The sequence below is a fragment of the Lepisosteus platostomus genome, chromosome 14 (genome assembly GCF_059453375.1).
Source record: "Lepisosteus platostomus isolate fLepPlt1 chromosome 14, fLepPlt1.hap1, whole genome shotgun sequence".
In the NCBI taxonomy this organism is placed as follows: domain Eukaryota; kingdom Metazoa; phylum Chordata; class Actinopteri; order Semionotiformes; family Lepisosteidae; genus Lepisosteus; species Lepisosteus platostomus.
The window spans coordinates 33,878,498-33,893,282 of NC_142624.1; the positions used below are offsets into that span (position 1 = coordinate 33,878,498).

General features: G+C 41.6%; 1 protein-coding gene across 3 annotated transcripts in view; it reads right to left on the reverse strand.

Annotated features, from left to right (window-relative positions):
- abca12 (ATP binding cassette subfamily A member 12) overlaps positions 1 to 14,785 on the reverse strand; it is an 89,180-nt gene that overhangs the window by 56,829 nt on the left and 17,566 nt on the right. For all 3 annotated transcript variants that reach the window (XM_088605789.1, XM_088605788.1, XM_088605787.1), the window contains exons 9-19: positions 11,454 to 11,572; positions 10,072 to 10,160; positions 9,297 to 9,455; positions 8,745 to 8,950; positions 8,059 to 8,189; positions 7,341 to 7,471; positions 6,793 to 6,963; positions 5,645 to 5,859; positions 5,205 to 5,335; positions 4,168 to 4,288; positions 1,258 to 4,041 (exon numbers count right to left, since the gene is read on the reverse strand). In XM_088605789.1, the coding sequence (XP_088461915.1) occupies positions 1,258 to 4,041; positions 4,168 to 4,288; positions 5,205 to 5,335; positions 5,645 to 5,859; positions 6,793 to 6,963; positions 7,341 to 7,471; positions 8,059 to 8,189; positions 8,745 to 8,950; positions 9,297 to 9,455; positions 10,072 to 10,160; positions 11,454 to 11,572 (4,257 nt within the window). The remainder of the gene's footprint in view (positions 1 to 1,257; positions 4,042 to 4,167; positions 4,289 to 5,204; positions 5,336 to 5,644; positions 5,860 to 6,792; positions 6,964 to 7,340; positions 7,472 to 8,058; positions 8,190 to 8,744; positions 8,951 to 9,296; positions 9,456 to 10,071; positions 10,161 to 11,453; positions 11,573 to 14,785) is intronic.

The following is a 14,785-nucleotide window of genomic DNA, read 5'->3' on the forward strand; positions in this document are numbered from 1 at the left end:
AGAAAAGTGGTTAAATAACACATTAACAAACAGTAGCTAGAAAATGAACTTTAAGAACTTGTCGTATTTTGCACATATTAAGACATTTGTATTTCATGGATGCAATTGAGAGATTTCTAGTTTGCCAGTTGTGCTCATAGTGACAAACACACTACATCAGAGCTACCAAAATAGTCCCGTCTTTGGACAGATATTATCCTGAGATACAACTTTAAGCAGTGAACAGCCTGCCAAAGTTCCCAACATTTCTATATTACATTCCTTGCTGTTGCTTCACTTTAAATTCACATAACATTTTTTTCAGAATTCATCATAAATAATGGAGACAAGCAGTTCCTGGCAATCAGACTAATGTACTGATTGCAACAACAACTGTGATTGTTTGTTTCAGGGAAATATAACTGGTACCTCCATTAATCTGTGCTTGTTTTGTAGTTGCAGATCAAATTTAATTGCAATCTTAAAGACTGGTAACTTACTGCTCATTGCACAGTGACATACAGTAAAGGAAAAAGTCCCCCTTAAAAAAATCCTTCCAAACATTTTCCTCAATGGCCCAGTCCAATCAAGGATCACAGTAAGCCAGAGCCTAACCTGGCTGGCAATGGGCACAAGGCAGGAAAACCTGGATTACTGATCAGGGTGTATTTCAAACATACAGAAATACGGGAGTCACAGTCTAGATACACTAGATAACCTAGACAGCATGTCGCTGGACTGTAATGGTGCCTAAGTGTGGAGTTGATTCCAAGACCTAAGTGTTCTAAGCAAACTGTGATTATCACCACACTATCAATGCACAACAATGAAAAAGCATCCTATTAAGTCCCACCTTAATTTCCCTTTGGGATCAATAAAGTCTTATCTTATCTATCTAACTCTCTATCTAATAAAATATAGTGTTAAATTCTCTGAGTGTGAAAGATAATGGGAGTCCCATCACCAGTGAGACGAACGCAAGTTTGAATGAAAAGGCAGGGAATGGCATCTTGCAGTTGACTAGGTTTGAGCAGGTGTCTTATGCTCCTCTTTCATGTCAGACAGGTTAGGTGATGTTCATAGGGATGAATATTCTAAACCCCCTCCACAACAGAAATTATATTGCTTCTCACTTAATAGGGCCGATGCTAAGCCATATGTTTCAAAAGTTAGAATCTTTTATACTGTATTTTCCCTCATTCATCCAAACAATTCCACATGCTTGTTCACAATAAAGGCTTATTTACAAAAATTTAAGTCTAACAAAGTGTTACTTACATCTGATTCCACACATCGGAGGGATCAGCCTGAGAAATGGTCTCCAGGTATATCCTGACAGCTTGAGCCATGTGCAGCAGGACAGATGAGACTGGCTGTGGGGCCAGAGCTCTGACCAGGTTCTCCACTTTCCCAATGACTTCAATGCTGAGGTTGCGCGCCTGGTCAATGTCCAGCTCTGAGGATGGGGAGGCCAGAAGCATGGAGCCCTGCAGCACATCCATCACATCCCTGACAACAGACTCAGGCACGGGGCCTGTGAAGACACTGGAGATGTTCACAAGGACATTGGCTAGGTCCAATATGGCTCTTGAAATATCTGTGCTGTTAAACTTCCCTGCACTTCCTGTCTCCAATGCCAGGTTTTTCACCATCTGTGAAACCTCAAGAATAATATTTAGATGGCCTCTTTGTTCAGCAGATAGAAGAGGCTCCACTGCTCGGACTGTGTTTTCCAGGTTTGTCAGCTGGGACAGAAGACTGAAAGATGTCTCATTCTTGAACAAGAGGTGAGAGATTGCTGAGGTGAAGGGGCTGTTTTCTAGCCACAAGTCAGTAACATTAGAAAAGCTCCTGATAATCTTTACAAAGTCAGCAACCTTGTCTACCAATGTAGAATTAAGCGTCTCTTGTCCCGTGTACTGTGCTATGTTTCCTAGGAAATCCAGGTTAGAGTCAATCTGATCTGTTAATAACTGCAGCTGTGGTAAAACAGCTTCTACAACAACCTTTATGACCGATCTCAGGTCTGATTCATCAAGAGGAAGCTGGATGGACTCAACCAAGCCTTTTGTCTTATTAAAAGCAGAAATAATACTGGATGTGAACTGAATATTTGAAAAAGATTCAGATAAGGTCAGTTCTGTCAATTTGAAAAATGGATACAGGCTCCCAGAGATGTTCGTACTGAGAGTTATATCCTCCACTTTTTTAAGATACCATTCAATTATTTCTAGGTAAAGTGTGACATTTTTCATGCTCAGATTGCTGTGGTTTGTGCTGTTTATCTTATAGTAAGGATAGGTTCCATTCATGAACAGTTGATTTAACTCATCCAGTAATTTAATTCCAGTATCAAAATCCCCTGGATATTCTATGCTCAGCTTCTGTAAGTTTATTTTTATTATCTTCAATGTATTGACAATTGATTGAGAAGTATGCCTGATCCGGTTCACTTCAAGTCCTTCCTGTAACAACAGTGAAGTAAAGCTGTGAAGAGCTTCCAGCTTTTTTGCCAGGACACCTTCCCTGTCGAGTTCTTTTATCCAAATCTCCAGAATGTATCTCACAGTCCAGAATGTGTCTTTTATTTCCTTTGGCATGGGTTTTGCTACAAGGAAATCAAACACATTGTAAATGAGCTTCAAAGTGCAATGCAGGGAGCTGTTAGAGGTCAGATTATAACACTCTTGAATGCTGACAATCTTGTTCAGTTTTGATACCAATTCAGACACGTTGGAAGCTCCAAGCAGTTGAACAATGGTGTTGAGTTCAGTAATGTTGAAGTTTGATGACTCTAGTGTCTGCTGTAGAGACGTCAAGCTGAAATTAGATGAGGTTGCAATCTGATTAAGAAAGGTGAGTGTCTGGATTATTGTCGTTTGTGCACATGACATGTTAGTAGAGTTGTCCCAAGGAAGAAGCATGGAAATCAGTTCTGCAGTGAAGATGAGGGAGAGGTTTCCCTGTTGATCAAAGCTGAAGAAAGAGTTATTGACATGGATGGCTTGCCTGAGCAGAATGGACAGGCTTCCATTGTTAACTTCCTCTAAAGCTTTTGCTACCTCAGCCAGGATGTGTGACGTTTCATTAAGGAGAACTGAGCAGTTCAGCTGGCTCTCTGTGCATGAGGTCACTACCTTGATCAGCTGCTCATACTGCTCCTTAACTGTCCCAGGCAGAAGTTCTGTAAAGTGCTGCAAGATGGTCTTCAAGCTGTCAGAATTGCTGAAGTTCTGTAAAGACTCTGCGTAGAGGAGAGGGAGAATGTGCTGGGCCAGCTTCTTGAGATCAGAGCTGAGCAGTACAGAGACATTACTTTCAATCTGCACATCAGGGCTTAGGATCAGGATCCCACTGTTCATGTACAGAGCTGAGGTGAGAAGGTTTTGCAGCTGTCTGAGGTATCCCTCTACAAGTACCTGGAGGTCATACGGAGCTTCAATCACTTGTTTGACCACATGGAAGATGTTCAAAAGAAACTCACCAGTACTGGATGTATTCAGGTTTGTCTGGATGAAGGGCTGAAGAAGGTGGTGCAAGGAGGCAAGGTCAGTTAGATTCAGGATGTAGGAGTACCGAAGCAGTATTTTTCCCATGCCAAATGACAGCGAATGTAATAGACTGTCCTCTCTTGACAGCCATTTCTCAATCAATGCATCAAGCTCTTTCACGGACTGCATGCTATCATTCAATAATTCAACCATCAAACCTGAGAGCAGATGTTGGTTATTTTCTGCTGCTTGTAAAATGCTGCCGATGATGGTGGAAATATTGGAATGCCCCTCCAGCCAGATAGCCTCCAAAGGTTTAAGACTGAATGTCTCTAGGAGGTTATGTATGAGAGCCAGCGACAGGCTGCTGTTAATCTGGTCAAGTGATGTGATGTTTGCCAGAACCTGATTATACATTTCCAACAGACGAAGAACTCTTCCTAAGAGGTTTTTATAGACTTCACTTGTTGTGTTTTGGCCCAGTGACTGTTGTCTTAAATACTCCTTCAACAGATCCGTAGCGTAGTTCTGGAAGCTGCTCTGCAGAAAGACTGCAGATCCTTCAAGCAACCTGGAAGAATAACAACATCCATAATAGAAGTAATATTTGTAGCAGTGGTATCAGCAACTGACCAACCATCATTAACAATATTTAAAAATATTTTGATTTTACCTTTTAAAAAAAATCATTTTTTACCTGGAGAGCGATGATGAATTTTTGAGAATTTCTTCAGATAGTGACAGAACTTTTGGAACAAACTGTTTCCAGCTGAAGTCCACGTTGCAGGTGAGAGACAAGCTTGCATTCTTGAAAGTGCCTATAGTTAAAAGGTTAAAACAGTCTTAAACATGACTTGTGGATCTCAAGACTAGAAATCTAATCTGAATATTTTTGGAAACTGATGAGAATTTGTTCTCACATTATTATTGTTGTACTCCTTTATAATATTAGGTAGAAAATGCAAAATGATTTCCTTATTTCTTACTCTTTCTGCTCATATTCAGTTACATTAGCCTCACATTGACGACTACGCCCTCTTTCCTCTCCTGCTTTGCTTTCTTATTTTGAAATGATTCATATATTCTCTACAGATTTCACTTGCAAGCTGAATGATAAGCTGCCCCCCTCCTATGAAACAAATATTGTATATAAATGTTTAAGCAAATGCTAGAATTGTACAGTGCACCCGTAAGGCATATCATGTACAATCATGGTTACCACATTATAGAAAATATATATCTACCCTGAAATTAAAGGTGCTATATAAAAATAAATTGAATTGAATTAGTCCAGAGAGGAATGACCAGATACTACACAAGGCCAAAGGGAAAGTCCTACACCAACAGAATGAAGGAATTAAACAGAGAAATCAGGAGGTCAAAGACGTTGAGACATTGTCTTCAACAAAGTGTCTGGGTAGTTTGTTCCTCACTCCCACCACCTTCATGTAAGAACCTGCCTCCCATTCTCCACTGTAACGCACTTCCGCTGGGTTTCCACTCGTGTGGCCTGGCTCGTGTTGCGCTGGAGATTCCACCCAGCTGATCGAACGGCATGACCCAGTAAGTGTACTCATGGAGAATGGGAGGCAGTCTCTTACAGGAAGGAAGACTGAGAGCCTGGCCGCAGCAAAAGAACATGAATCAGTCTCCCGCCGCCGCTGCCGAGCTCAGTAACTGTGTTCAGAATAACTGGGCGGTGTTGGTCTAAAGCCTCGACTTTCCCTCGCTTACAGTTGGGTGCTCCTGTGCCATTGGGCTGGTACGCCATGATCCAGGAGGCAGCCTGGAAGTATGGCAGCACTGTGGGCCACACGGGGCTCTGCTCCAGCTCTGTGCCCATTTCCGCCACCACCTGTAGACTCCTGGAGAGGGAGACAACCCAAACAACAGCGCTCAGCTTCTTTATCCCATCGGAAATTTATCTACAGAGTGACTGTTCTTGGACAAATTTGACCTAGTTTTGCAATCCAATCATTTTTCTAAACACTGTGTTTCCAAAGGTTTATATACTGTATGCTATACATGGAGATAGTGTTTCAGAGACTCGAGTGTGCTTTTTCTTTTTTCACTCCCTTTCCTCAACTTAGCAATATTGCACATTTCCAGTCCCATTGGGTTTAGTGTACATGTCTGTTATGAGAAAGACCAGTTGTGGGTTCTGCGAGACTCACCTGTTCGTGATGATGCCTGCCCAGTCCACAGAGCTGTTGGAGAAGGTCAAGTTCCAGCCTGCCCAGTAGTCTGCGCCCAAGGTCAGGGACACTCTCCCAACGACCTCAGCGTAGTGCAGATAGGAACGTCTCAGGGACTGCCACTCGGAAAGCAGCTGGGAAGCGGTCACCTCGAATGATTGGCTTCCATTGATCACAGACAGGAGCAGATAGACCTTCAGGACAAGAGAGACAGCTCTGAACTAGAACCTTATACAAGCACAATCAGGAAGATTATTTTCTCTTACATTCAATTCAATTTTTAAATTTACTAGCATTAATATTAATTATTAATAGTTGTATTGATTGATATGACTACATGTAGCATCAAAGATTAATGCACAATTTTCTATGACATGCTATGTTAATGCTTCTAAACTTTGTTTTACCCAAAGCATGGCTAACTTGTAAACAAATGGACTTGTATAAGAAAGCTTATTCCTCATGGCATCAGGCCTGCAGCTGGTGAAGCTAATTGGTGTGTGGATAGGCTCTTTGCCTGATGCAAGGCATCAATGCACATTATGTGGTTGAGATCATCAACCTTGGTCTTCATCTGTGGAGTGCATTCCTTCCTACCTAATTTGGCTGATACTTTTATCCAAAGCACCTTAACTGCAGCCCTTTACACAGCTGGGTATTCCACTGGACCAACAGGGGTGAAGTTATCCTGCTCAAGAGTACAACAGCAGGGTCTTACCTGAACCCATAACCTTTGAGGTCTAAGTTCAGATCCCTGACCACTGCTCCACACTGCATCCTCTAGCTGTGGCTCTCCTACTCCAGATTGTGTTAAGGATTGCCCAGAAGTGGTTTTAGAAGGATGCATTTGAAGGAAATGCAGGATGGCCAAAAGAGAGTTTCAGAGCTTTGAAACTACTTGTTTAGAAGAAATCTGAAAAAAATACTCATACTCAGACCCGGTCTGACTGCCATATAGTGTAGCTCAATTGCTATGTAAAATATAGAAGGAATACAGTACTGCCAACTCTAAACGCACAAGTCAGCTACAAGTGCAAGGTTCTTGCCATGTGAACAACTCAATCATCGGAACTGCACTGGAAGTACATTTCAATGGTAGATTTGGTAATGCAAAGACCCCATCTTACCCTGTCAATGAGAGGCTCCACTTGCAGCTGGAGAGAGCTGAGCAGCTGAGACCCATTCAGAGAGCAAAGCGAGGCGGCCCAGTCTTGCTGCCCCAAGGGGTGCTGGGTAAAGTACCACGACCAGGAGGTCACAAAGTCCTGGCAGGCCCACTGCTCCCCTGACAGTATAACCTATTGGAACACAGATGCCTTGAAACAACAGTTCAAGAGAAGACTCTGCTACAGAATTCTTCCCAGAAGTCAGTGAAAGGGAGATAAATACATGATGCTTAACAAGTCTCTTGTAAAATCAACAATATATTGAAACGCAACAAAAACAATGCATAGTACAAAAGTCAAGTTTTCAACCTCAGTTTACAGGTATATCTCTAGGCTCTTACTCTGGATCAAACTGTGGCTATCACCTTCAAAAACTTGAAACTTGACCATAACTTGGCCTTAAGGAGTCCCCTGAGACATTTCAAGGTGTAGCAAATGTTTGAACATATCTGTTTGAAGAGAAAAGTGAGGCAGATGGGGTTAAAAAATGAATTAATAATCAAACTCACCTTCAAAATGCTTTCGGTGGTTGAGTTTAGAATGGTCCCAACCCAGACATCAGAAAATGACTGATTACTCATCAAAGAGTGAATCATTTTTTGAAGTTCAATGAGCACTGCCTCCGTGCGACCTAATATGTCTGTTAATCGAGAGGGATTAGAAATGATACTCAGTTCAGAATAGCAGAAGAGGCATTTCAGTTGCGGCATTTTTAAATATTCTGAAAACATTGTATAGTTATCTTATGCCAGTATTTAAAAATATTATACATATAGCCACCCTCAAACCACACTCAAATAAACATATTTACATGTATTAAAATCATATACACTGGCAAGAAATATACTTCCTATGTGACATCTAGGCATTTTAATTAGGGCTCATGAAACATGATAGTATAATTTAGGTTAATTCTCTAGGTTTTCAGCTTCACAGATAGAGCTATTAAATTCTTTTTCTAGGGAGATCTAACATTTCTCTTTCTTTTTTTAGGATTTAGGCACAAAAGTTTACTTTTGGAAGACATATCCAGTTTGTGAAAGATTGAAATGCCAACAAGCAGCTGTGGTCTGTTGTAACTAACATGGCCGTTCATGTGTTATTTAGTTCCAAGTTATTGAACTTGTGCTGGACATATCATGTACTGCCATCTCTGTGGCTTTAACCCTGAACACAAGTCAGCTGCTGTGTGACCCTCCCCACACGGACAGCTGTGAGCTCACACACCTGCCTGGGTGTCCAGTAGCTGAGTGGACAGCTGCAGAGTAGCCAGGCTGCCCATGAGGGCTCGGTGCACTGAAGGCCAGCCAGGTAGCTCTCTCGCAGTGCCCAGCGCTGCAGAGCCCAGGTCCACGAACCTGCAGGAAGGAAACAGTGTGACCTTTTAGCATCGTTTGCTGTTTCCTCATTTTTGATCTGCTTTTACAGTCTGTTGATCCACCTGTCCTCCTTATATGAGCACTTGGGGTTTAGTCTATGCTGTATTTTAACAATGCTATTTGCAGACTTGTTCAAAACACAATCAATTATTGACCCTTCAAGAGAAAACTTCAGTAGAAGACAAGAACTTGCAATTTGTCAAGTAGAATTTTTAACACATCGCTTCTATGCAACAGGAAGCAGTCTCATCACGTACTATTGCCCAAGTCAGCTTTAATGTTTTGTACAATTAATCCTAAATAAATAAAAAAGAAATGAAAAGCCACTGCACTACATTATTTAGATATACTTATAAAATATCAATTTGTAATTAATGTTTTATTATCATTGTTTTATCAAGGATTAATGCTTTCTGCTTTAACAAAAATCTTGAAGTATACACTGTAATATATACACATCTATAAACTTTCATCTATGTAAAAAAAAAGGCATAAGCTAGTGAAGATGAACAAAAAGAGTCAGTCTGCACTTACAGATTTTCCCCAGTTGTCTGGTTAAGGGAGAGCAGTATGCTGTCATTGACAACAGTGATCCAGCTGTTCAGCAGCTGGCCCACTGTGGAGAGGTTGCCCACAACCTCCTGGTTGTCTGGCAGGTATGCTCTCAGGAGGTTGCCTGCGGTCTGAAAGGTGAAGTCCACATCTGACCTGGAGGCAGCCCGAGTCCATGCCAGAAACACCTGCACAGGAAAGTACAGAGAGGCTGGTTAAATTTACCCCTTCTTTTCTCCAAATGGTGGCTTCTTACTGCTGTTTGGGCATCATTTACAATGTCTATGTGGGCTAAGAGTCCTCTAAACATTTATTAGCAGACTACCACAGTGGACAGGAAACACTGATTGTAACTCATCTGGTTTTACAATTTCAGTGCCCTTGATTGAACATTTCAATCATACGTAGTAGATTGTTAATGCATTACTAACTATCTGTATATACACAGCAGTCAAATCAATAGACTCTTGCTTTTGTTAGACTTTTAAATCAACGGCTCCCACACATGTTGCTCCAGATCAGCGCTAACTCTACCTGCTCGGCCACCTTCCTCTGTGCGATCCGGCTGAACACTGCCTGCGTTCCCCCACTGGCACACAGACTGTCGAACTGCCCCGCCATGGGAGAGCCCAGCCCGTTCACCGTCTCGCAGATGTAGGAATTAAATGAGCTGTTGTCGGCTAACACAAGCGCCTTCAAATGGAAGGAGAAGAGAAGTTGCATATGTGCTCTCATACTGTGTGAGAACGTGATCTATAGGTAACACAACCTCCTCATTCAGTTATTCTCGTTCTTGTCAAATCAAACTACATCTAACAGATACAGGTGTGGTTAATCTGTAGGGATGTCAGGGCAACAGAGTGCTCTTATTAAGAGTCAGAAACCATCGGATGCCTTGATTTTTCAAGCACCTTGATGGTCAAAGGGATGTCTTGTTTTCAGCAATTTTACTTTTCTTACAGAATTTTATGGAACTTTGTTTACAATACTATTAATATTTTTCAAATGTCATGGAAATGAAAGGCCTGATGTACAGTACAAAAGATCCATTGATGGAACGACTGAGAAGTCGATTGGCAAGAATGCACAAAAGATCAACTACAGAATAAAGCTTGATGGCCACTTTTCTGTCTGAAAAGATGCCTCATGTGACAACACTCAAGGTCAACAGGAGGGCACCAGCTATAAAGCAATCACTACATGAAAACAGTGAAGATGGACATCTTTTCAATATGTGTATATCAAATATGTGCAACATAACCATTAACATTATCATGTTCGAAAGATTGGCAGAAGCAATGAGACCTACCTTGTCTAACGGAACCCTAACATTTTCTATCAAGGTTTCCTCAGAGCCAGATGATTTAGTGACAACGTCTTTTAGAGAAATTGAATCGCCTGCAAATACACACAGACACATAGTGGAACACTGCTTTTAGTTATGCAAATTACAGAGCACAAGTTAGAACGGTGCTGTAAACCATATTTATTCAGGGACAGGGGCATGTGTTGAGTCAGTATGTGTTACAGGTTCTATCTATCTGTTCATCCATCCACCCAACTAATTTTAACCATGCATTGTTATTATTAATTATGGGAATTGATATTAGCTTTTGAAACTTCACAACACTGTAAAGGTGGAACTCTGTATAGAGACTTCTAATGTGTTTTTTTGTGTATATAAAGTAACCATTATGCAGCTTTTTTAGACAGTACAGTCTAATGAAACAGCGAGAACTAATTAATTAACCAATTAATTAGTTAAAAACACAATATGCATGAAATGTGCCCTCTGTTAAGATACCTATTCTTTTTCACATGCATGCACAGAGATTGTTAAAGTAAATGAGATCATGTATTAAGCAGCAGTGGTCACGGTTCAGGTTTGTAATAGGAAGGTCATTGGTTCAAATCCCAGGTGAGACACTGCCTGAGCAAGATACATCATCTGAATAGCTCCAGTGCAATACCCACACCCAGCAATGTACAGTAAAAAAAAAGTGTAAGGGCAGGCAGTGTGGAGCAGTGGCACAGGGCTTAGGAACTGGGGGTCACTGGTTCAAATCCTGGGAAGCAGCAGCTGTAGTACCCTTCGGCAAGGTACTGCACTGAGATTGCTTCAGTAAAATGTCCACCGGCTATATATACAGTATAAGCCACTTTGGATATCAGCCAAATTAACAGTAATAATACACTGTGGAAAGCAGAGCCAGTTTTAAAATTAATGAGGCTGAATCATATCCCTGGGCTATAATAAGAAGGGCAGGGGATTCTAGACTTGAAAAACATACAGTACTGAATATTAATCCAGCTGCAACTGACTGGCAGGAGAAGAGCATGGTTATTGAGGACCACAGCTCTGGAGTCTGGTCCCTCCAATGTTTCTCAGCTAAGAGCAAGCAGGTTGTATTTTCTTACAGCTTCTGAATGTGGTGCCATCACACCGCATGTTCTAGGTGAACACTGTTCACTCATCTGCTTTCTTAATGTGGGTGGGAAGAAAACAGATTTGCTATCCCTGACCCGGGCAGAAAAGGACATGAAGAGATGAAGAGGTTCCTGTGGAAGTGTGATATTAGAAGACAGTAGGGGTTAAAACGAAGTAAAGAAAGCGCAAATCCCGATAAAGCACTCCCATTGCCTCTCAGCTGTCACAGTGTGGCACAGTGAGAGATGCTATAATAGGGCTACCTTTGCCAGGCCAGTTGAGAACATACTGCAGAATGGATATGGTCTGACCCAGCGTGTGGTTTGCATAGGACAAAACAGGATTTGCCTGAGGAAAATCCTTTTGTATGCGATCCAACACTCTGAAACAAAAGAGAAAAGGGAGTTTTATTCAGTTTCACATGTTCAAGTAAATCAGAATTAGAATCCCCTTTATTAGCCAAATACAATATGCAAGGAATTTTCCATTGGTAACCTCGGTGCTGCAAATACATAAACAAAACAACAGAGATCATTAGGACAGTGTACACATAACTAGGAATACCGGTTAGGAGAAAAGACAGCCCTAGGAAAGAGGCTCTTCAAATACCGGGTGGTTCTGGTTTTAATCGACTGGTTGCGTCTTGCTGATGAAGTTTATGAAACCGGTGGTAACCTGGGTGGGAGGGGTTATCAGCAACCTTTCCTGCCCGCTTCTTTGCTCTGGAATTGTACAAATTATCAATGGAGGGCAGATGACATCCAATGACCCTCTCCGCAGAGCGGAAAACACTCTGCAGTTTGCCTTTGGAGTGGGCAGATCAAACAGTCAGAATGCTCTCAGAATGCTGTAAAACTGTATCAGTATACGCAGAGAGACACCAAAGTTTTTCAGTTGGCACAAAAAGTATGATCCCTGCTGTGCTCTCTTTATGATACTGGATACTGGATACTGGTGATATTCATGTCCCATTTAAGGGTATTAGAAATATTAATTCCCAAAAACCTAAAGGGCTCCACCACACTCACAGCCACATCATGGATTACCAGACACAGAGGTTTTGGAGAAAGTTTCTAGGAAATCAACCTGGCTGTTAAGCTCCAGGTGATTGTTAGCACACCATGATATGAACGGCTCACCTCCCTCCTGTGCATGATCTCATGATCACTAGTGATGTAAGGATACTTAATTAGTTTGCTGGAAGAGTCTCTGGAGGTGCAGTCGTTGGCGTACACACAAAAGCACACATCCGGTATTCACAAACAGTTTGACAAATTAGGGCCTAGATACTCCCGTTGCTTTCTCTCTGTGAGAAAATTTGAAAATCCCCTGGCTGATGGGAAGTGGAATATTCACCAATAATTTATTGTAAAGGAGTTCTGGGATGATAGTATTAAATGCAGAACTGAAGTCCACAAAAGGAATTCTTGCATGTGTGCCTGAGGATTCTGTAGTGTAACAATGGCCCATGTTAAACTGCAGAGGATCAAGATGAGAATCTGTAATAGTTTTGAGATAAAGAAGTATCATACTTTCTAAAGTCTTCATTATCACAGAAGTAAGACCAACTGGTATATAGTCATTAAGACAAGCCATTTTGTCCTTTTCTGGTAGGAGGAACAATAATGGAAGAATTAAAGCAGGCGGGGGATCTTACACTGATTCAAAGACTGATTAAATAATGCTTAGTTGTAGTAGGGGCCCCAGCATTACAGAATTAGATTGCATTAATTCTAGGATTGCCACACAGACACACCTACATACTTATCCACACAAAAATCTCATCATGTGCACATACACGTCCTCCTACACAGCAATTCTTACATTGTTTAACTGGGCATGCAATCACACACAGAAACCAGTTCCTAGATTCTGCTCCATCCAGTTTAACTGCGATATGTGCAAAACAATACAGCGCTTAGAGAACAATACTTGCAACATCACACATTTTACACATTTACTTCCTAAATGTGTACAGAGCTTAAAGGGATCAAAGTCGTGCTTTTCTCTTTTTCTCTTCTTGTCTTGTCTTTTTATCTTATCAGTGCCATTATTTTGTGTGGGGAGCTAGCACAGACAGACAGGTACGAGACTGGAGCTGTCACAACCAGAAAATTCGGACTGTCGCAAGGGTAGCAAACCATTATACCTTGCACCAAACTGTCTTGCACTGTTCACTTAGGAAGCGCTGATCTTAATAAATGTGTCTCTTGGTACAGAAAAGTTTGAATCTTCCTTCAGTCAGAACAATATAAACCCAAGTACCCCATTCTTCTGATGGGAGATCCTGTGTCTCACGTAACTGACAGTTCAGTCTGCACACTGTTTCTTAGAATTAATTCAGCTACACCTATGCAAAATACATAGCCCCGCCACAGTAAAATAAGAATGGGTAAAGGGTTGTTCCATGCTGAAAGGATAAAGAAAAGAAACACAACGTTTCGGGTGCCAGACACATGAAGTAAGCTCCAAAGCCAAAACAATGTCACCTGACCTATGAATCACCTGACACCTGAAAAAGGCTCCACTGAAAAACTGTTGCGTTTCTTTTCTTTACCTTTCTGTATGGGATGAACCTTAACTTGTTTCTTTGCAGCCTACGCATGTTGACGCAGCCCCCTACTCAAATGGCATAAAATAAGAATGCCCCACATGGTTGAAAGGCTCAGATTCAACCAGAACTCTCCTGTGCCTGTGGTAAATACATCATTCTTCTCGATCGGGCAGGCCAAGTTCCTGCTCTGTTTTTTGTGTGTGACATGTAACCGTATGTGTTGTGTAAGATCGAAAAAAAGGTTTTGTGTCCTCTGTGACCTAGCCATACAAGTTCATGTTTTTTCTAGAGTTCTGTGAACTCTAGTGTCACAAGACTCAGACGGCCATGTGCTTGTACAAGACTGCTGACTGACTTTAAGTTGAGCACCTGATTTCTGTTGAGCATGTCCTCAGAGTGTAAGAGGGTGGGACAGAAAGCCACCTGCATCTTAGTCCAAAGCTCAGGTCTATACAGAGACTAGCTAACACAGTGGTCCCCAGCTAGAGCAGTGGTTGCCCTTAGATCACTATGGAGGGATTGGTGGAAAATTATTTTAATAGGTTGATTTCAAGGCAAATTAGCAGGACAAATACGCACCAGAGCTGTTTATTACATGTTATTCTTGGTTCCCTGTATGTTGAGTCTAAAATGTCTGGAAGACTTTTATGATGGTCATTCTTTGCGGTTGTGTAACACTTTTCTCTCCAGGATCCCTGGCCAGGATAGTACACTTAACATGCTATTTGATCTCTAAAGACCCAGTGGTCAGGACTTCGGTTTAAAGTCTCATCTGAAGGATGAAACATCACACATTACAGTCTCCCTAGTCCTTCGTGTTGGGAAGAGTGCCACCTACTGGTCCACCAGCAACACTTGGCACCACAACTTGTATGGTAAACCCTTTCCGTACTGTACTAGGAGCTGGTTACACTCAGAGAACTGCTTTTGAGAACAGCAGTGAGGCATTACAGGGATGTTTCAGAGCATAAGATTATCCTACACTCTGACCACCAGCCAAGTTTGATTTTGTTTTGTACCAGACATATTGATTTGAACATA